At 34.3% G+C, this 20,740-nt stretch overlaps 4 protein-coding genes across 5 annotated transcripts; 1 reads left to right on the top strand and 3 right to left on the bottom strand.

The window, feature by feature from the left end:
• The first annotated feature begins 726 nt into the window (after positions 1–726).
• Positions 727–5,961, top strand: LOC100806354 (kinesin-like protein NACK1). 2 transcript variants are annotated; one of them, XM_006583370.3, is made up of 15 exons: positions 727–877; positions 1,459–1,699; positions 1,832–1,921; positions 2,027–2,127; positions 2,302–2,418; positions 2,598–2,679; positions 2,766–2,833; positions 2,946–3,005; positions 3,084–3,208; positions 3,340–3,538; positions 3,624–3,734; positions 3,820–3,912; positions 3,991–4,941; positions 5,060–5,385; positions 5,545–5,961. In XM_006583370.3, the coding sequence occupies exons 2-15, from the start codon at positions 1,462–1,464 to the stop codon at positions 5,870–5,872; spliced, it is 2,889 nt and encodes a 962-aa protein (XP_006583433.1). In that variant the 5' UTR covers positions 727–877; positions 1,459–1,461; the 3' UTR covers positions 5,873–5,961. The 2 variants fall into 2 exon arrangements, with proteins under 2 accessions (XP_006583433.1, XP_003528955.1); XM_003528907.5 differs by having other exon boundaries at positions 743–877; positions 1,462–1,699.
• Positions 5,962–9,079: 3,118 nt separating this feature from the next.
• On the bottom strand, positions 9,080–12,172 carry LOC100802995 (uncharacterized). The gene is made up of 7 exons (XM_006584129.4): positions 12,084–12,172; positions 11,273–11,320; positions 10,767–10,806; positions 10,568–10,668; positions 9,925–10,117; positions 9,754–9,849; positions 9,080–9,528 (listed from the first exon to the last, which is right to left on the bottom strand). The coding sequence occupies exons 2-7, from the start codon at positions 11,273–11,275 to the stop codon at positions 9,329–9,331; spliced, it is 633 nt and encodes a 210-aa protein (XP_006584192.4). The 5' UTR covers positions 11,276–11,320; positions 12,084–12,172; the 3' UTR covers positions 9,080–9,328.
• Positions 12,173–12,415: 243 nt separating this feature from the next.
• On the bottom strand, positions 12,416–16,833 carry LOC100806886 (phosphoacetylglucosamine mutase). The gene is made up of 8 exons (XM_003528908.5): positions 16,044–16,833; positions 15,842–15,961; positions 15,275–15,417; positions 14,902–15,153; positions 13,937–14,349; positions 13,683–13,858; positions 13,314–13,410; positions 12,416–12,701 (listed from the first exon to the last, which is right to left on the bottom strand). Exons 1-8 carry the CDS (start codon positions 16,365–16,367, stop codon positions 12,547–12,549), a joined length of 1,680 nt encoding a protein of 559 aa, XP_003528956.1. The 5' UTR covers positions 16,368–16,833; the 3' UTR covers positions 12,416–12,546.
• Positions 16,834–18,657: 1,824 nt separating this feature from the next.
• Positions 18,658–19,410, bottom strand: LOC113002176 (non-specific lipid-transfer protein 2). The gene has a single exon (XM_026129202.2). It carries the CDS (start codon positions 19,323–19,325, stop codon positions 19,044–19,046), a length of 282 nt encoding a protein of 93 aa, XP_025984987.1. The 5' UTR covers positions 19,326–19,410; the 3' UTR covers positions 18,658–19,043.
• Between the last annotated feature and the right edge of the window lie 1,330 nt (positions 19,411–20,740).

Raw genomic sequence — 20,740 nt, forward strand, 5'->3', positions numbered from 1 at the left:
ATAAATGATGAAATAAAAAAAAAGAGAGCAATAGAGAAAAAAATGGAATAAAAGTAGGATGGAAAAGAAAATAGATGTATGATTATTATTTTTGTAAAATTTAGATGAAATATTATAGGTGCTTTTGTTATGCTAAATTTTGTTATAAATTTATTAATAAAATATAAGTTTATAAACACACAACACTTTACTTTAAAATTGATTTTACTTAATTTTTTTAATATAAAGATTACTTAAAATTAAATTTGTAAACACTCACCCAACCATACTAGACTAACTAAATTGATACTATACTTCTAACAAACATTATATTAGGCACGTAAAAAATGCTAAAAAAATTGCAATTTCAACAGTAATTCTCCAAATGCCTAAACACAATTGAAATACAAAAATCACTGCAATAAAATAACCATTTCTTTTTGATATTTTTTGTCGGATAACAAACAGTTTAAATTAGATAAAAGCGAGAAAAAAAACGATGTCAGAACAAAACAAAACACAAAACGTTACGATTCAAAACGGGGCCCCCACTGCGTGAGTGTCTTGTCAATGATTATCTGGCGAATGAAAACGTTGGAAGAACGCATAATTAAATTAATAATTAATAATTAAAACAATAGAATCAGTTAATTAAATAAACTGAAAAAAATGGAAAAAATGAAAACTAGCCGTTAGAAGGGTTCTCCGAATTCAAATGAAATGTTCGTGTCGCGCACACACACCAATGCCCTTCCATTCATTTATATCACCATCGCCACACACACAGCGATTGTTCTCCCAACCTTAATTTTCAGGTTCGAGTTTCGACGCACGCTCTTCTCTTCTCTTCTTTCTTCTCCTGAGTCTGAGTTGAAGAAATTACTCAACTAACGTTGATGTGAGTTTATGCTTCCATTTCCTTTTATTTTGTGGATTTCGTTTTGAACTTTCTGATCTGTTGATCAAGTTTTTTCATTTGAGGATTTTGACACTTATTTATTCACTTTCCTGATTTATGGTTTTGCTTAGTTTAATGCTTAAAATTAGCGTCGAATTTGAATTGAGATGTAATCTTTCCTTTTTTTTGAGTTTAGTGCACTAAAATTCAATTTCATTCCATTTCCATGTTCTTCCAACCTTAATCCTTTCATTTGACTATTCCATGGCGAATCTATACTACGTCTTCACCTAAAATTCATTTGAATTTCATTTTATTTTTGATAAAATCTTAAACCGATTATTATTTTTTTTAAAGTTGAAGCTTTCTGTTTGGTATTTAATTTTAGCACCATATATGTACATTGGAAGAGATTTCTTTTGATCTGACATCAATTCCGTGTTGAACATAATCAGGAACAGAAATTATTTATGGAACTAGTGAACTAACCCCAGTTGAATTATAAATGTGGACTTCTCTATTTACTGAATTTTATTTCTATTATTTTTTTGTTGATGATTTCTCCACTATGACTTTTCTAGAAGATGACTGTGAAAACACCTGGAACACCAGCTTCGAATATAGATAGGACTCCAGTATCAACCCCGGGAGGGGCAAGAGCTAAGGAAGAGAAGATTGTGGTCACAGTGAGGCTAAGGCCTTTGAACAGAAGGGAGCAATTGGCTAAAGATCAGGTGGCATGGGACTGCATCAATGATTATACTATTGTGTATAAACCACCGGCACATGAACGCGCTTCTCAACCAGCATCATTTACTTTTGGTATCTAATGAAATTGTTCACCTTGATTTAATTTTGTTACTCATTATCAGTTCATAGTTCCTTTTATCCTTTTCTTAATTTAATGTCATCCTTTTTTTTAAATATTTGTTGACATAGCTTTTTGCCTTGCAGATAAAGTTTTTGGTCCTGCTTCAGTAACTGAGGCAGTGTATGAAGAAGGAGTGAAGAAAATTGCATTATCTGCATTAACCGGCATTAATGGTACTGTTTCAGATATTTGTATCTTTGTTTTAACCTTCCTTATGATTTGTGACACTGTTAAGGACCATTTGCATTACATAACCATTGCATGCTTATTCATTGCAGCTACAGTTTTTGCTTATGGACAAACTAGCAGTGGAAAGACATACACAATGAGAGGAATAACAGAGAAGGCTGTCAATGATATCTACGAGCATATTATGAATGTAAGTTTTTCCAAAGCTACATTGTAAGTTATATTCTTTATCAGTTGTAAAATTGGATTCTTATTGCTAGATGAAGACAATATTTTGTCTAATTTTAATTCTAATATATGTATGAAAAAATTAGATAGGATTTTGGAGGTTGTTAAATTGTGACTAATCTCTCAATTATTACAGAGCCCTGAAAGGGATTTCACTATAAAAATATCTGGACTAGAGATATACAACGAGAATGTAAGGGACTTGTTAAATTCAGAATCTGGTCGCAGTTTGAAGCTTCTTGATGATCCCGAGGTAATATTCAATTTTCCCCATTTTTAAATTAATAAGCACAAAATTCAGTTGCTTCCTTGTCCTGGATTTGTAATTTCATATTTTAATATCCATCTTTGACAATCTTTTGAAGTTTCTTTCTTTTTTTCATTTTTTAATGAGCTAATTCAGCAATATACCTTTCCTTCATGTTATTGTAGAAAGGTACTGTTGTTGAGAAATTAGTGGAAGAAACAGCAAAAGATGACAGGCATTTGAGACATTTAATCTCTATTTGTGAAGGTAGGAATCTCTCTTGTCATGCATGAAGTATATACCTGTTTCCTTACTGAAACAATTTAACATACTCAACTTGATTTATATGGCAGCTCAAAGGCAGGTTGGTGAAACTGCTCTAAATGATAACAGTTCGCGGTCTCACCAAATAATAAGACTGGTAAGTGATAGTACAATTATTTGTTGGAACTCGAAAGATTATCTTATTTTCCTTTCCCTCATAACTTATGGAAACAATTTTTTATTTTATTCCTTTTTGGTGTATATTGCAGACAATTCAAAGTACTCTTCGTGAAAATTCTGATTGTGTGAAATCTTTTGTTGCAACCTTGGTAATTGTTGTTTCCCACTTATCTACTTTTGAATGGACAGATTAGTTCTTGTTGAATAACTCATGTCTGTGATTGCAGAACTTTGTTGATCTAGCTGGAAGTGAGAGGGCTGCACAGACACATGCGGATGGCACTAGGCTGAAAGAAGGTTGCCATATTAACCTTAGCTTGATGACTCTTACAACTGTTATCAGGAAGCTCAGGTCAGGATCACTGTTGTTTACAGAAAGTTTATTGGGTTGTTATAATGGCAAATATCATCTAGTAGCAGCATTACAAATGAGTACTGAGTTCACCTTCTTCTAACTGCTTGTTTTCATATCATCATATGCAGTGTTGGAAAAAGAAGTGGTCATATACCTTACAGAGATTCAAAGCTCACACGTATATTGCAACATTCCCTTGGTGGGAATGCACGCACTGCAATTGTTTGTACTTTGAGTCCAGCACTAAGCCATGTAGAGCAATCACGAAACACTCTCCTGTTTGCTACAAGGGCAAAGGAAGTAACAAATAACGCTCATGTTAACATGGTAACTATTGGTTCGCAGTGGCCAAATGATTTGTTTGTGTTTTCCAAATTAGCAGAAGAAAATTTGACAGCTTTCTTGTCAATAGGTTGTATCAGACAAGCAGCTTGTTAAACATTTACAAAAAGAAGTTGCAAGGCTGGAGGCAGTGTTGCGCACTCCTGATCCATCTAAAGAAAAGGATTGGAAAATTCAACAGGTAAATTGAAAAGAAAAAAAAAAAAACTGATCATTAGGAACAAGTATGACCATAGTACTGAATATTGTTTCCGGATTTTGTCCAGATGGAAATGGAAATTGAAGAGCTGAGACGCCAGAGAGATCTTGCACAAACTCAGGTGGATGAATTACGCAGAAAGCTTCAGGATGACCAGAAGGTTTCTTTTTCTCTCTCTCTCCCTTTCTCTCTGTCATGATTCATTTCAACTGACTTTTAAGAACTTTTTGCACTTCAGGTCTCAAACCCAGTTGAATCACCGCATCAGCCAGTCAAGAAGTGCCTGTCATTCACTGGTGCACTATCATCACTAAAACCAGAGCTAGGATGTGAGAGAGTAAGAAGCTCAATATTAAGACAGTCGATGAGGCAATCCTCTACTGCTCCTTTTACCCTTATGCATGAAATTCGCAAACTTGAGCACCTCCAAGAGCAGCTGGGCGAAGAAGCCAATAGAGCTTTGGAAGTATTACAAAAGGAAGTGGCATGTCATAGACTAGGTAACCAAGATGCAGCTGAGACAATTGCAAAGCTGCAAGCAGAAATAAGGGAAATGCGTGCTGTTAGGTCAATAACACCCAAGAATGTTGGAGTTGGAAGCATGGTTTCTATCAACAAGAGTGTCAGTGCTAATCTCAAGGAAGAGATTACCCGACTTCATTCACAAGGAAGCACCATTGCAAATCTTGAACAGCAGCTTGAAAATGTTCAAAGGTCCATAGACAAGTTGGTGATGTCTCTCCCGAACAACTTCCAACACTCACCCAATGAAGCATCCCCTAAGAATAAAAAGGAACACAAAAGGAAAAAGTTGCTTCCTTTGTCTTCAAGCAATGCTGCCAATCGCCAAAACTTCCTAAGATCTCCCTGCTCACCATTATCTGCTACGCAGCAAGTTTTGGAATCTGATGTTGAAAATAGAGCCCCTGAGAATGATGATATTGTTTCAACTGATACTCTTCCTGAGTCCGAGAAGGAGACTCCATCAAAGAGTGAAGAAGCTGGAGATGTTTCATCAAAGGAAAATACCCCAGTTTATCGACGCTCTAGTTCAGTTAACATGAAGAAAATGCAGAAAATGTTTCAGAATGCAGCAGAGGAGAATGTAAGAAGTATAAGAGCATATGTGACAGAATTGAAAGAACGTGTAGCCAAACTGCAGTACCAAAAGCAGTTACTTGTTTGCCAGGTATATACATATACATATATATAAAAAGTCCTTCCTACTTTCAATGCCATTGCACATTCTTCATTTTAATGTATTTTCCATTAGCTTTTGACTCATGTCCTTCTATTTGGATATCTAGGTGCTTGAACTTGAAGCAAACGAAGCAAATGGCCACAACATAGACAATGAAGAGTACTCATGTGAACCGGAGGAGCCCCAGATTTCGTGGCAAATAGCATTTAAAGAGCAGCGGCAGCAGATTCTTGAATTATGGGATCTATGTTATGTCTCCATTATTCACAGGACCCAGTTTTATTTGTTATTCAAGGGAGACCCAGCCGATCAAATATACATGGAAGTAGAACTAAGGCGTTTGACATGGTTGCAGCAACACCTAGCAGAACTTGGGAATGCAAGCCCAGCTCCTCATGTTGGAGAAGAACCTACTATCTCATTGTCTTCAAGGTTCACTCTCTCATATAAAAGTCCCTTAAAGGATCCGAAAATTTCATCGAGTATAATATATCTTGCACTGTGTAGTAATATAGATAGATGTGTAGTAGAGTTATTATGCATCATTATGAATGAGAATTTTTCATTGAATATACATTTTATAATATGCAGCATTAGAGCTTTGAAACGAGAAAGGGAATTTCTAGCCAAGAGACTGACATCACGTTTGTCGCTGGAGGAGAGGGAGGCGTTGTATATGAAATGGGATGTCCCTCTTGATGGGAAGCAGAGGAAGATGCAGTTTATCAGCAAGCTTTGGACTGATCCTCATGACCAAATCCATGTACAGGAGAGTGCAGAGATAGTTGCAAAGCTTGTGAGTTTCAGGACAGGAGGCAACATGTCAAAGGAGATGTTTGAGCTGAACTTTGTGCTTCCATCTGACAATAGGCCATGGTTGATGGGCTGGAATCACTTGACAAACTTGCTTAATTTGTAATGGATTTATGTTTGTAAAGTACCATTAAAATCTTGTACATGCTCATTATTTTGGCGCTTTTCTCTATTCAAAATTATTGTTTTGGACTATTTTTTTTCCCCATAAGCTAATCCAATTCATTGGATTCCCATTAGGCAAATTTCCCCAGATGGGACACTTTTAAAAACTAATTTCCCAAATGGGGTAGTTTTGAAAGAATTTACCTAAGGGGGCTGTTTTTCACGTACCATGCATGCAGTACGAAGCAAACCGCCATTGCCAATGGCGGGTTCACTGCGGAGAGCACATGTGGCGAGTAAATCGCTAGTAGGGTTGGCGACTTCGCCCAAGGTGGATCTTGCCACCACTGCTGGCGAGTCAGCCAGTGGTTTCAGAAACCGCTGGTTTGATTGGCGATTTTGCTTTGCAGGAGGTGCATGTACAGGTTTGCTTTTTTCAGGCCGTAGGCTCGGTTTTTCAGTGATAGGCTTGCTTTTTCAGAGAAAGGAGAGTTGCAACTGCCATTGGCGAGTTAAGGGCAAGTTGCAACTCCCATTGGCGAGTTAGGGCACAAGGATTAGCCATTACTAATGGCGATTTAAGGGCTTTATATACGCGAAATTCATTTCAATGTTGCCTGTGTGCTCAGATTTCAGTTTTTAAAATTGTGAGTGTTTAGGGATTTCGCATAAGGTTTCATCAGGTTTGTAGTTTCGAAATTAATAATTTGTGTTATAATTTTTTTTAAGTATGTTGCTGTTTGCTCAGATTTGTCCGCATAAGGTTTCATATTTGCTGTAATTTGTGTTATAATTTTTTTTCAAAACTGTGAGTGTTTAGGGATTTATCTGCATAAGGTTTCATATTTGAGGCTTAAATATTTGAATCTAGTTTCAAAATTAATAATTTGTGTTATAATTTTTTGTAAATAATTTTTTGTAAGTAATTTTTTATAGCAGTTTGAATGTATAGTTTTTATTAATTTTTTAATTAAATTAGTTTTATATTTTATTTCGTAGTTTCCAGTAAAATAATTTGTATTATAATTTTTTTTAAGTAATTTTTTGTAGCAGTTTGAATGTATAGCTTTTATGAAATTTTTAATTAAAATAGTTTTATATTTTATATGGTTGTTTGTGTGTATAAAATAGAAGAAATTTGTCATCAAATTTTTAATTAAATTACTTCAGTGTTGGTGTATATTCAAAACTAGATTTCAGCTTTCAAAAAGTGTGAGCGTTTTTGAGATTTAAATTTGTCCGCATAAGATTTGAAATTTGCTTCTTGAGACTTAAATTTGTGAATGAGGTTCGTAATTTTCAGTCAAATAATTTGTATTATAAAATAATTTTTAAGTCATTTTTTAGAGTAGTTTGAATTTATAGTTTTTAATAATTTTTTAATTAAATTATTTTTATATTTTATATGCTTGTTTGTGTGTATAAAATAGAAGAAATTTGTCATGATATTTATTTAAAGAAAATATTTGAGTCCCGAAAAAATTTGGTAAATATGAAATATTTAGTATATTTTTAATTAGATTAGGTTGGTGTTGATACTTTGTTAGTGTGTTAAAATTTGTAACATCATAATTATTTGAAGTAAGTATTTTGAGTGTGGAAATTTATTTTAATATAAAATTATAGTAATTTTTTAATTAGATAAGATTGATCTTCATGATTTGTTGGTGTGTGTTAAAAATTTATGAGCATTCAACTTGAACGGTATTTAAAATTAATTTTTTTCCCATTATATTTATTTGAAGTACGTATGTTGAAGTTATTATTGTGAAAATGAATTATTTATAAATAATACTAACTTTGTTTATGGTTTATTTGGGCTTTAAAATTACTACCTTGGAATCGTTTATTTTTTTAAGTGTTTACCATAAAAAATATTTAAAGTTAATAATTTTTTTATAGAATACAATTTTGATGTCAAATTGTGTTAAAGAGACTTTTTGTGATTACATTTTACTATTTTGAATTTATTATAAATAATTAATTAAAATATTGTTTTTGTAGGTACACGATGAATTCGGTTATAACAGTGTTGTATTTCAATGGAAGGGTATATGAAGATAATGATGGTGTAATATTTGAAGGCAGTAAAAAAGCGATTCAGATTAAACGTGGAATTAGTTTCAATGCTTTGAAGAAAAAAATTGGAGACAAGGTAAAGTTACAAAATAATGAAATTATTTCTGCTATCAGTTGTAGATTTTTAGTGTCAGAAAAATATATTGCCTTGCAAATTTGTGATGACGAAGACGTTGAAACGATGCTGGAAAGTTTTAAACGACAACAACAAATGTCAGTTCTAGAATTGTACATAGAAAAGGATGTGGCTGGTGGTTCAATGTTTCATTCTGCAAATTCGCTTACATCATGTGAAAATTATTTATCTAATGATGAGACACAACTGCCAACAAATATGAGCAATTTACATCTTGACGAAGATGATGATGATGATGATGATGATGATCTTGTGTCTAACTCATACGTTGAAGAGTCTTTAGACGAAGATGACAATGTTGACGGTATATCTAATACAGACAATGAAGTCCCCGACATCATTCCACCAGTAAAAATTGTTCACCCAGCAGAAGGTACAATTTCCTCTTAAAAAATACGTCAATACATTTATTATTTGACGACAATTGTATTAAAGACTAAATAAGTATGATTTGAATTTTTTTTTTTGGACTATAAGGTGTACAAGGAATTCAAAATCCATTTTGGAATGATGCTTTGCAGTATAATAATATCAACTGAAGTCATCCTGATGAGGAGGACATTTGTGGTTTGGAGATGCCATCCAGTTTTAATGTTGGCCAATAATTATATGTTGGCATGGAATTTGATAGTAAAGATGCGGTCAAGAATGCAGTCAAACAATATGTTATGAAGGTGCATCAAAGTTTCAAAGTGGTTGAAAGCAAATGGGACAAGTATGTCGTTTGTTGCTTGAATAAAAATGCAGATTGTCCTTGCCCTTTCTATATGAGGGCAATTCTATCTAAAAAAATTGATTCATGAAAAGTCACTTAATGGAGTGGACCACACACATGTCTCAATATGACCATGACCCAAGATCACGAGAAGCTTGATTCAGATTTAATTGCCACTTGTGTAGTAGGTACGTATTTTATGTTCATATTATGTTATTGCTTAGTCTTAATTGTCATTTAAATTTTGTTATTCTATTGACAGTCATGATCAAAGAAGATCCATCAATAAAAATTTCATTGATTCAAGAGAGGATTAACAGTGAATTTGCGTACAAGGTGTTGTACAAAAAAACTTGGTTGGCGAAACAGAAAGCCATTGCAATTGAATATAGCGATTGGGATGAGTCATATGCGAAACTTTCGTCGTGACAAACACACATGCAAAATCATTCTCCTGGATCATATTTTCAAATACTACATGACGATTTTATCGTTGGGAATACGGTTAGTCGCGAACACCGTCCGTTTCATAGAGTTTTTTGGACTTTTGGCCAATGTAAAGAGGCTTTCAAGTACTGTAAGCCAATCATACAAGTTGACGACACCCATTTGTACGGCAAATATCGTGGGACCCTCTTAATGGCCACATCACAAGATGGAAATGGTGGTATCCTTCCTCTAGCATTCGTAAGTGCAGCAAGCTTTGGGTAGAAGAATGATGGATAATCTTGATCCAATCAAGGATAACTATTTTCTGAAAAAAGCAAGAAAGAGACCGAGACTTTCTGATGTAGTTGTTTTCTCAAAATCACATATTTGACCCTATTTTCTTTGGTAACTCATTTTCTAATTACTACCTAACAAATATTTTGAAAGAAAATAACTCTTAATATACGCGGGATAGGAGCAGGTAGATCCATATTAAAAAGCTGCAAAATTTGGCAAAGGATACATCCAGATCTTATGCGATCGAGTTCTCCATTGAAAATAATCAGTTTCCGTTCAGTGTTCAAGACCTCTTTATAAAGTTCTTCCACAACGAGTATTTCTGAAATACAAGGGAGCAGTAATCATGATACTTTCATTGTTTAAATCAACAAGAACAAAGGGTATTTAGATTTACCATTGGCATTAAAATATGGGTAGCTAACCAAGAAAAGTTCATCTCCGGTCTTCACCCTGTCTAACATTTTTATTTTCTCAACAAAGCCAAAATCTTCAAAAAATGAAGGATTTGTCAAATAGTCCAACTTAAAAGAACATCCACTAAAAACTGATTGTCTGGCAAAGTCAACTTCGCTAGCCTCTGGAAAAAACTGATCAAAAGGTCATGCATCAATTTTAACTGGAAGTGATGAAGTTGAATTATGTCAATAAAAACATTTTGCATGGCCATCTTTAGAGAACAGGACTAACTTTTCTAGATAACAAACATATGAAGAAGGGGGAGACCGCATACATAAACAAGAAAGTTAGAGCTATTTGGAACAATCAAACTATGGAATTAAATCTTGGCATCTAGGTGTATCGATCATAATTGATGTATATATGCTGAGTTGGAATTATACAGCAAGAGACTTGTAACTAACATTAAACATAGTTAGATTGTATGCTAAGAAAAAGAAAACTAAAACAACAAAAAGTTCCTAGTTATTTGAAAAATGCTAGGAGCACAAAACCCTTTTTTACATGTAGAGAAAGCTTTTCATCCAGAAACACATTCCAGGGGCACAAAGAAGAACAATTCTTTAAATCAAGAAGATTACTATTCTTGTTCGTGTGGCTTTCTCTGAACTAATGAAGCGGTCACAAAATTCACGAATCAATTGCATGCTCTCAGTCATTTCAATTCCACCTTCCCCATCACCTGTGATGTAATGAGTGAGATGAATCAATTTCCATTTAGATTGAAACAATGATAAAACAGGGCTCAAACCAAAAAAATGAAACTGAAACATGTAGAACCTGGCACAGACCCGAGTCCAGCTGTGGGAAACTCAATCTCCTGTTTTTTTTATCAGCAAAAGTATTATATATATATAAATGGGAGTACCAGAGGTACTAATGTTACAGAATAGGTTTATAGGCATTCTACTGGATCCAGTAGGGATTTCGACCTTATAGGATCCAAGCTAGTTACCATATGTACCAATATACAATCCATCAACTAATGAGCTGTCCTATTTTCCAAAACCTACATTTAGATTACTAGACCATTGGTTGTAGTGCATTACAAAATCTGTCTCCCTTGCTCTAAGCCATGACCATACTAGGAACACTGCATCTTCCAACAACTTGCTTCCATTGAAAGAATAATTTGAAAAGATGATTCTGTTTCTGTGCTGCCAAATGGTCCAGGTTAAGATGGTTTCATTACAGGCTCTATAATAGATTAGCTCCTCACTTTAGTGTGTGCAACTTTAGTTCTGGATTCCTAATTCCTAATAAAACTACTATCATATGTTACTCACCATTAGCTGTCTGTTATCCTTTATAGCCAAATCTGCAGCTACTCTGGCCTGTTGGTTGATTCAATAACAAAGACACCAATCTTGGTGTTCAATTAGCATGTGTCTGAGTGTACATGATACACAACTATAAGTCCAACCATTTTTTCTTATATTGTTTAGGGTGGTTTAAATACCTTTTCCATTCTTGTAAATATACTACTTGTTTTTTTCACTTTTAATCTTTGTAATTTTCTTTCTTTTGTTTATAATCCCAATAATGTTGAAACTTTCTGTTTTTATTCTTCTGTTACAAAAAAATGCTTATGCGACTCCTTCGAAGTGTTGCCACATAGGAATGCCACGTTACAAATTGCTTACATAGCAACATTAGATGGAACCAAATAAATGTTTATCTAAAGGAGACTGATGAAATATTTGAATATTTCCTGGATTATGACTACAAAAATTGCATATTTGTAGGTTCGAAACCTTTTTTATTGAGTAAAATTTACCTGCTCTGTCGATCAACACAGGGAGGGCGAGCCCTGGTGCAGCGGTAAAGTTGTGCCTTGGTGACTTGTTGGTCATGGGTTCGAATCCGGAAACGGCCTCTTTGCATATGCAAGGGTAAGGCTGCGTACAACATCCCTCCCCCATACCTTCGCATAGCGAAGAGCCTCTGGGCAATGGGGTACGAAGTTTTTTGTCGATCAACACAGGATTGACATATAACAAATTAACAAAACCACCACTACATCGGTCCATCAATATCAAAGTTGAATGTTGCAATGAACAAAAGATTGGTGCAAAGGGAGGACAATGAAACACTTACTTGTTCCAGAAGCTCAGAGTAATCAGCAGGGAAAGGTACATCAGTCTCAACAGAGGCATTACCATCTTTCGATACAGAACATGTTGCTGTTTTTCAGATTCTGGGTGCCACTGAAGAAGCAGTAGCTCCTCTAATTCTGATAACCCCATCATTTTTCAGGGAAAAAGTTTCCAACTTGGCACCCTACAGGTTCAGATTAGCATTCGGGTACAGTGGAAGGGAATTTTGGAGCAAAATTTTAAGAAAATTAAGCCTTTTTTATTTCTTCTATTTATGTAATTTTTCTGGCAATTGGGTAAGAGTGTTCAAGAAGATTTTCAAATACTCTCGGATAAGCTTAGTAAAATGCAGGAGAAAATTTATTGGAAAATCACGATGGCTAGCTAAGTTTCAAAGCCAAGTACATTCTGTTGTAATGTCAAATGGAAATTAAAAAGACACAGAAGGAGGAGCTGTTGTGATGTCACGAGCTATTGAACCCTAAGAATTGATCCACAAGCTTAGCCACACAGTTGGCAAGTGTATCAGCTGCTTCCTGTGTGGATGCCTCAGCATACACACGAACAACATCTTCAGTGCCAGATGGTCGCACAAAGCATCGACCTTGGGGGTCCTTAGCTGTAAATGCAGAAGAGGAAAGAGTATCAAGCTGCAATATTAGTAAACTGAAATTCTGCACTTTAATCTTTCACACTAAAAGGCTTTCATGGATGGATGAAACTGACAAATATCTCGCAGTCAGTGAAATTTTGCCAAGCCACTTGGACTTGATAACAGTAATAGTATAATCCCATAAACAAGACACCAACTTTTCAGAAATATAACATTCAATTTTGGTATTATTTAGGCCTCCTTGCCTCCCTCACTCTGCCCATTCTTGGTGGTTTCACAAATAAAAGCAAGCAAGCAATGATAAAACCAAAAAACAATGTTGTCTTTGAACAAAACAATGCAATATATACACATTACAAAAACAAGCCTCCAACAAATCTTGCAAAATTGGTGTGGAGAAATGTCACTAGCCTCCCTCTCCCTTCGGCCTCCTTCAATCAGTGGGGAGAAGTGCAACTGGTCTCAATGTCAGAAGGAGTGGTGCCATACTATGTTACTACATTTTTCTTTTCATTAATCTTAGACACTTGTTGAATCAATGTGAAAGTTGGTAAAACACATTGGTAATTCAAACAAACATGTCGCACAAATTGAAAAGAAGGAATTGAAAAAAGATACCAGTTTCTTCATTTATGGCTTCTTGTAGACCCGGAGGGCTCACAACCACAGTTTCTGCATTTGTTGTAACAACAGCCGTTCTGTCAGCAACTTTGACCTGACAGTTGAGAAAAGCCAAACCAAGCATTAATTTCTGAATTTCCATGAATTAATTAGTAAAAACAAATAAATTGACACTAGAATGATAATCACATATATTACATTGGCACATGCATGCTAAGGGAGGGAAGATTAAAATATTTAAATTGAATAGTAACTTCAATCCATATGCTAAGGGAGGGACCACACTATATTTTCTTATAAATAAGTTTCAGACAGCAGTGCAAAAAATTCTAGTTACAGAAAAGATAAAAGATAATAATGATTGACCTTGAGCTGCTTGCTGGGTAAATCATGATAAAGTTCATTCCATTTATTTATTGACCATCCCATATGCTGTAATATGACTTCCACCAAGAGCAATCCACTCAAAGCATCTCCAACAGCTTGATTGATCAACTTACTAAGAGCCAATAATCTCAGAGCAGCTTTTTCCCCTTCTGAACCTAAAACTAACAATCACACATTTATGTTTAGTTGAATCTTGTAAGTGAAGTGAAAATAGTCAGAACCTCAGAACAAACCTTTGGATCCTAAAGAAATCTCATTAGTTCTAGCCTCCAACGACTCTATGAAAGATTCTGAAAATAAGACAGTTCCATGGCCATTTGCCTCAAAGTAGATACCAATATCAAATTCGGTGGCTTTTTCATGCAGATATTTCACTCCAGTTGGAGTAAAATTGACTTCAAGTCCCAACAGTTTAAGGTAATTAGTAGATGCCCCATTTGCATAAGCAGTCTGTATGACACCAACATGGGCTTGGTGGCAATTTTTCATGTCTTCTTTCTCATTAAGAAAGCTTAGTTGCTCCCTAATAAATAAGGCAAACAGGGATAGTATCTTGTCCCCATCAACAAGGTCAATCCTACCACTGCTTTTAGGTGGCACAATAAAATAAACCAGCCGATCAGCATCTCCATCCAAACTAACACACCTACAAACTAGAACTAGCTCCATTAGTAAAGACCATAATAAAGAACACCAATATAACAACACTAAAAGAATACATATACTAAAATGGTAGGGCTAACTTATCCAGCTTTCAGTAAGACCTCCTCCTACTTCCCCTAACCTGCACATATCACAGACACCCTCCCCCCTACCAATTAAAAATGGAAAAAAAAAATTACTTACAAGCCAGAAGCCTAGTCCTTTTAAGTCGAATGTTTTTGTTTATTATTTTTTTTAAGTGAAATTATTTCAAGGATTATGTTAACAACTATCAATTCATGGTTACAAATTTGTAAGTTTCAATGAACAACAAGCCTTCCATTTCTACAATTGTGGTTGGAATTACTTGCGGTAAGGTAGCCATGCAGAATTGCAGACTGATTAAATTGTTAGAAAGAAAATCTAAACATATTTATTGGAATATTACTGGGATGCAGATATACACTTCATAATTTCATATTAGTATAGAAATGTCAAGCAGCATGCCTTGCCTGCATGAACTTCACTTCTAACACAAGATTATCAGCAGACTAACCTTATCCCAGTGTCTTTAGAACCAAAGTTGTTTGGAAGAACCTTCTCTTTTTGCACATAATCAGCACCAACTCCATCATTCAGTACACCTCCATCTTCACTGCTGTTCCGAACCTCAATAATCAAACCATTCAACAATTTCCCTAAATCTTTAAGTTTCACTCCACCAACCCCATTAGCTCCATCCACGACCACTTTGTCGTTCACCCCATCAAACTTACATTTTTCAGCTGGGATCAAATCCACTAAGCACCTGATCCAATCACACAATGACCCTAAAAGGATGTGCTCATTGATGGTTTAAAAATCAACAAAAGAAAGGAACAACATGAAGCAATGTTCATCTACCACAAGAATATCAGGATTGGACTAACCTGAATGAGCTTGAAAGCTGTTCAAAGTAATCCTGCTCTGAAGCTTTCATACCCTTATTTCTAGCACGAACCATCCAATGCAATTGTGGAGTTGTCAAGATTCCCATATCCGTCGCAACAGCTCCAACAATTGAAGTGACGCCCTTCATTTTCATTCAATTATATGTAATTAAAATCCACTCAATAAAATAAAAGATGGTGGAATTTCCCAATCATATATGATTCTCAAGGTTTTAAATTGAGGTTGTAGTTTCATCGAGTTTATTGACATTGAGGGAATAGCAGACAAATGCAGCTCATGCAACCACAATTGCGGTCGCAAATACTCCAAATACCTTGACATTGCTGCTGAAATCATAGTAGCAGACCATTTTCTAAAATTATGATGACTCTTATACCCTCAAGGTTATAAAAAAGGGTCTGCAACAGTGATTTCAGCCACAACGTCACGATTTTTGGGGTGTTTGGTTGTCTTCAACCCAACTGTGACCAACTTGACCGCATTTGTCCACACAATGTCAAGGAGCGCCAAGAAACTGTGATTGTAATTTAAAACCTTGCTCATGCCTGTTTAGCTGCTTGAAGCAAAGCATCTCCACTTGGTCTCGTGTCTCTCCCCAAAAGCACTTCGACTTGCCAGTCCCCATCCACCGAGATTCCTTCTTTCTCCACGAATTCATTTATCAACTGTACATAACCACATTCGCCAAACACGGTTTCAACAAAAAAGATAGTGTGGGAAGAAATTATTAGTGTTAAGCTAACTAACCAGGAGGAGGTGTTGGGGAGAAGGGGCGTTGGCGAGGGCGTCGGCGAAGGGTTCCCAATGCTGAGAGAGCATGCCGCCGCTTGCGTCAGCGATTTTGACTCCATTATCGGAGACTTTGTTGTGTGAGGCGGTGATCATGAGACCAATGACGGAGCGAGTCTTGAGCGATCTAAGGGCTGCAAGGATTCCCACTCTGTACACCGTCGATTGGAGAAGTGATGCATCGGCTCTGAAGCCCGCAGTGCCGTACGATAGCTTCACTCCTTTGGGGGGCCAAAAGTGAGAAGCTGAGCTGAGAAGCAAACACTGTTGTTCTTCGTTCATGGCGGAACACACACAGATTGCTTGTTTAGATCTTCACTCCTTTTGGTGTGTTTTGTGCAAATGTTAGTTTGTTAGAATGACTTGGGGGAATTCGAATTTGCAATCTCTTCCCCTCCCTTCTTTCTTTCCCAGCCGAGGGCTAACTTTAAATCTCCCCGTTTTGTTTTGTTTATCAGCACCGCGATCTGGATTATCATGGAAGCACTCGATCGATGTGGGAGCGGGCGTGATCGACGCGGATTGCAGGGGTCCCGTAGGGGTGATACTGTTCAACCATTAAGACACTGATTTTGAAGTAAAAGTTGGTGACAGGGTTGCACAGATGATAATCCAGCAGATCGTGATGCCGGAGGTTGTTGAGGTTCAGGATTTGGATTCTACACTCAGAGCTGAAGGTGGCTTCGGATCCACTGGAGTTTAGGAATAGATATAGTTTTAACAAAAAAGGGAATAAACCCCAGCCGGAAACTATTATAAGTTAATAATTTTTATTCGTTGATTTAGTTTTAATTCTTATTAATTGTTTTTTATTAGAGAAAATAAATTATGCATTCTAGTATAAATTATACAAAATTTATTAATTTTATTAATTAAATAAAATAATTTAAATAATAATTTATGTTTGATAAATTTATTATTTTTTAAAATAATTATTTAAAATAATTCAAAAGATAACTTATAATAATTAGATAACGATACATACATTTTTAATCATGATAGTTTCTTTTGAGAATCACATCTCAAGTTAATTAATTATTCATTATATTTTTATTGCTATACTGAGAGGAATTTTTTAAATTTTCAAGGACATGGTGTTGTGTTTCCTTTACACGTTCCCCATTTTCTATGAAAAAAGAGTAAACCAACAAGACCACAAAGGAACGTGCAAATCTAGACGAGACTCATCACATCGATTATGACATTGCACACTTTAAAACAAATTTATTTATGGAAAGAAGATATTTTTGAAAAACAAATTGAAAAGGAGAGTGAATAAGAAAAGGTGAGAAGTGGATATAGCAACTTCATTTTAATTAGTTTAGATTTTTTTTAAAAAAAAAACTTTGTGATACTTATTAGTTATTAAGTATACTAAATATACAGTAAAAACGTATACTAAATATTAAAACTCATAAAAGTATTTTTTATAATAATTTTTTAAAAATAAATTAATGTCCTAAAATTTAGAGATATAAATAAGTGATGTAAAGTATAAGATTATCTGGTGCTTAGTTTTAACGATAACAAATAATATATAGCTAGAGAGCAAGGAAAAGCATCCAACTAATCCAGTTTCACCAATCCTGTTAGGCTGTTTTGGTAAAATTATGATATTTTCATAAAGACTAAACATATTTATGTACTACAAATTTTCTTAATGATTTCCCTAATGTAATAACTTGATACGTCTTAACATGTCCATCTATATTAGTATATTAAAACCTTCGTCTGTCACATGATTTGTCTGATAAGAACTTCAAGACTTTAAGGCATCTTCAACATTATAAGTTTGATGGCGTATCCTACAAACAAGAGTCTTTGTAGTCTTAAAAAAACCAAAAAGATAGAACTTATCAACTCTCTTACATCAAAGAGCATGATTCACATCAAATCACAGTGGACTAGACAACATTACAAAGAAAATAAATAAATATAAGTATAAGTATGAAAAAATTTACATGTCATACAAAGTAAAAAATAAATAAAATAATATCTTTGTCAAAACGGGAAAAACATTTAATGCATGAACATTCATTTAAAATAAGAGGAAAAAAAAAAGCTTTCACAAAGATTAGTTTTCAACATTGTATATATAAATCTCAAGAGTCAACAAGTCAGAGATTTTTTTAGATGCTAATTTATTTTCAATTATTTGAAAAACATTTTCTATAAAACTAGTAAATATTATTAATTAGTAGAAATCTTTATTATTGTCAATAATGGTAATCTCGGTTAGTGAGAGGAACCACCAATATAAATATTCTTGTTTCCTTTTTTCATTTCCCTCTTAACTTTGATGGGTGTACTCGAGAGTCGAATGACAAATACAAGAATAGGGGAAAAAAGTGTGTAAATACTGATCTTATGGCATTTCCACAATCATAAGGCAACTACAATGCTGCAACCAAAATACATTTTTGTTTTCTGTTTTCTCTGTATGTACGTTCTTGATGGCTTGTTACATTTATGTTGAATGCTTTAATTTTCTCATAAGTAATGTCAATTACCCAGACAACTCCATTCCAAAGTGATGAACAACTATAAACTAATAAGATAGATAGAGAGTTAATAAGAAGAGGAAACATATGATTAGATACAGATACTTCTCTGAATTATAAATACAGCCTTTTGCAACAACTAATTAATTAACGTTACGTAAGATGAGATAGAGCACACCATGGAACTGAAATGGAATGACATGAAACCAAAGCATCACATATCCATTAGGACTAGTATTCTCACTAACATTAAACCATATATAGAGACGTTAAACCACACCATATATGTATATATATATATATATATATATATATATATATATATATATATATATATATGATAACACATATATATATAATTTCTTTCACTCTCTGGTCTCTGGCCAGAACACATGGATAGATATCAAGATGCATAATCAGGCAGAGAAATTAAAACCACTTCAAATTTAGTAACACCTTAGCACCTTGGGAAGGGAGTTCCACAAGTGTTAGCAACTCTCCTTGCATTAGGAGAGTCAACAAACTTCTTGAGATTGGGGTTCTTGAGATATTGGCAAAGGCATGGTTTCTGTTCCTTGATCTTGGAGCAGCATAGGTTTGATGGAGGGGTTGAAGAGGTTATTGCACTCACACATGCACTCAGCTGCACTGGGCTGCAGGTCACTGCCTTTGACACTTGAACTTCAGCCACAAAAAGAAGCACCACCAAAGTGAACAAAGCAATGCGTGATGCCTTCATTTTCACCTTAGTTAGGATTTTGTGTTTTGAGTGAGAATGAGAGGAGAATATGTTAATTGCTTCTGTGATGGTGCATTTCGGATTTAGTTTAGTCCCTATTTATACTGTGAGCTTAGTGGAAAACAAAAATAAAAATAAGCATGGGAAGGTGTGGGATCAAATTATAAGAGTGAGGGAATGTAGGTTTGCCCCTTATCCCACCACTTTAATTAAACTTTGGTCCACTATTAAATGGTAAAGATTACTAGTCCAGAGATTTAGCATCCAAATTACTGCTTAATGATTTCAGGTAACAGCAAATATTTATGTAAAATGTTAACATTAAATTGGACTTTAGGATTGATTTTAAACATCTAAAAGAGATAGGTTTTAATTAAGAAATAAAGCATTAAGCACTTATTATATAAAAATATAATAGATGCTTTTTTTCTAATAAAACTTATCATTTTAGAAATTTAACATAGCTGAATACTTTTAGATCGATGTAATTATCTATATATTGACTTTATAATTTCTTTTTCTTCCTAAGGACGAAGGTCAAGATCATATGACTAGTTTGTATTTTATATGGCTTGGTCACATAGCTCAGAGTTGAAATTTTAGATATGTTAATGAAAATCTACATTATTTTAGTACCTTTCGGTGGAACTTCGTGGTCAAACCGATTGTAACAGACAGATTAGACTGAAATCACTGAATTGCTGAAGCTGAAGCCAAAGTCACCCGAAATGCAATTATTTCCTACTGTTCACTGTAGTGCAAAATTTCAATCTCTAAGCAAATGGGAGTAAAAAGATAGAAAAGGAAGACGACTCCAAAACATGCGGGGAAATTATTTTCAGTCTAAAAGCCAGATTGCTGATTTCAGCCTAAAAGACATTTAGAAAGGGATAAAAGAAAATTGTGTCCAGTAATAAGTAATTATAAGAAAAAAATTGAAAAGGTAAATTTTTTCTCCAAAAATCAAAACATTTATACATCACTTTGAAAATAATTTAATAAAAAACTTTTAAAAATGTTGACGTGTATAATTTAGATTTTAATGTATGAAAGAAACATTGGTTATCTTTTCTTTTCTTATAAACTTATTGAGAAATTTAACTAAAATATACCTCTATATATATATATATATATATATATTAATTTCTATCACATCACCGAACGTGTGAATTAATTAGTATGAAATTATGTTAGTTTAATCAATAATCTTAAATTTATTTATTAAATATATAATTGTCAATACTTATATTTTAATGTTTATAATAATTCTTTGAGCAAAAAGTCTCCCATAAAAAATACATAGGTAACTTTTTAAAAAAAGAAAATTCAGAACAAATTTTTCTTGGCGGCATCAAGGGTCATACTCTTGGCACCAAAATGTTAAATAAAACTGTACTGAAATAAGGTCATGTTTT

The sequence above is a fragment of the Glycine max genome, chromosome 7 (assembly GCF_000004515.6).
Source record: "Glycine max cultivar Williams 82 chromosome 7, Glycine_max_v4.0, whole genome shotgun sequence".
Lineage (NCBI taxonomy): Eukaryota > Viridiplantae > Streptophyta > Magnoliopsida > Fabales > Fabaceae > Glycine > Glycine max.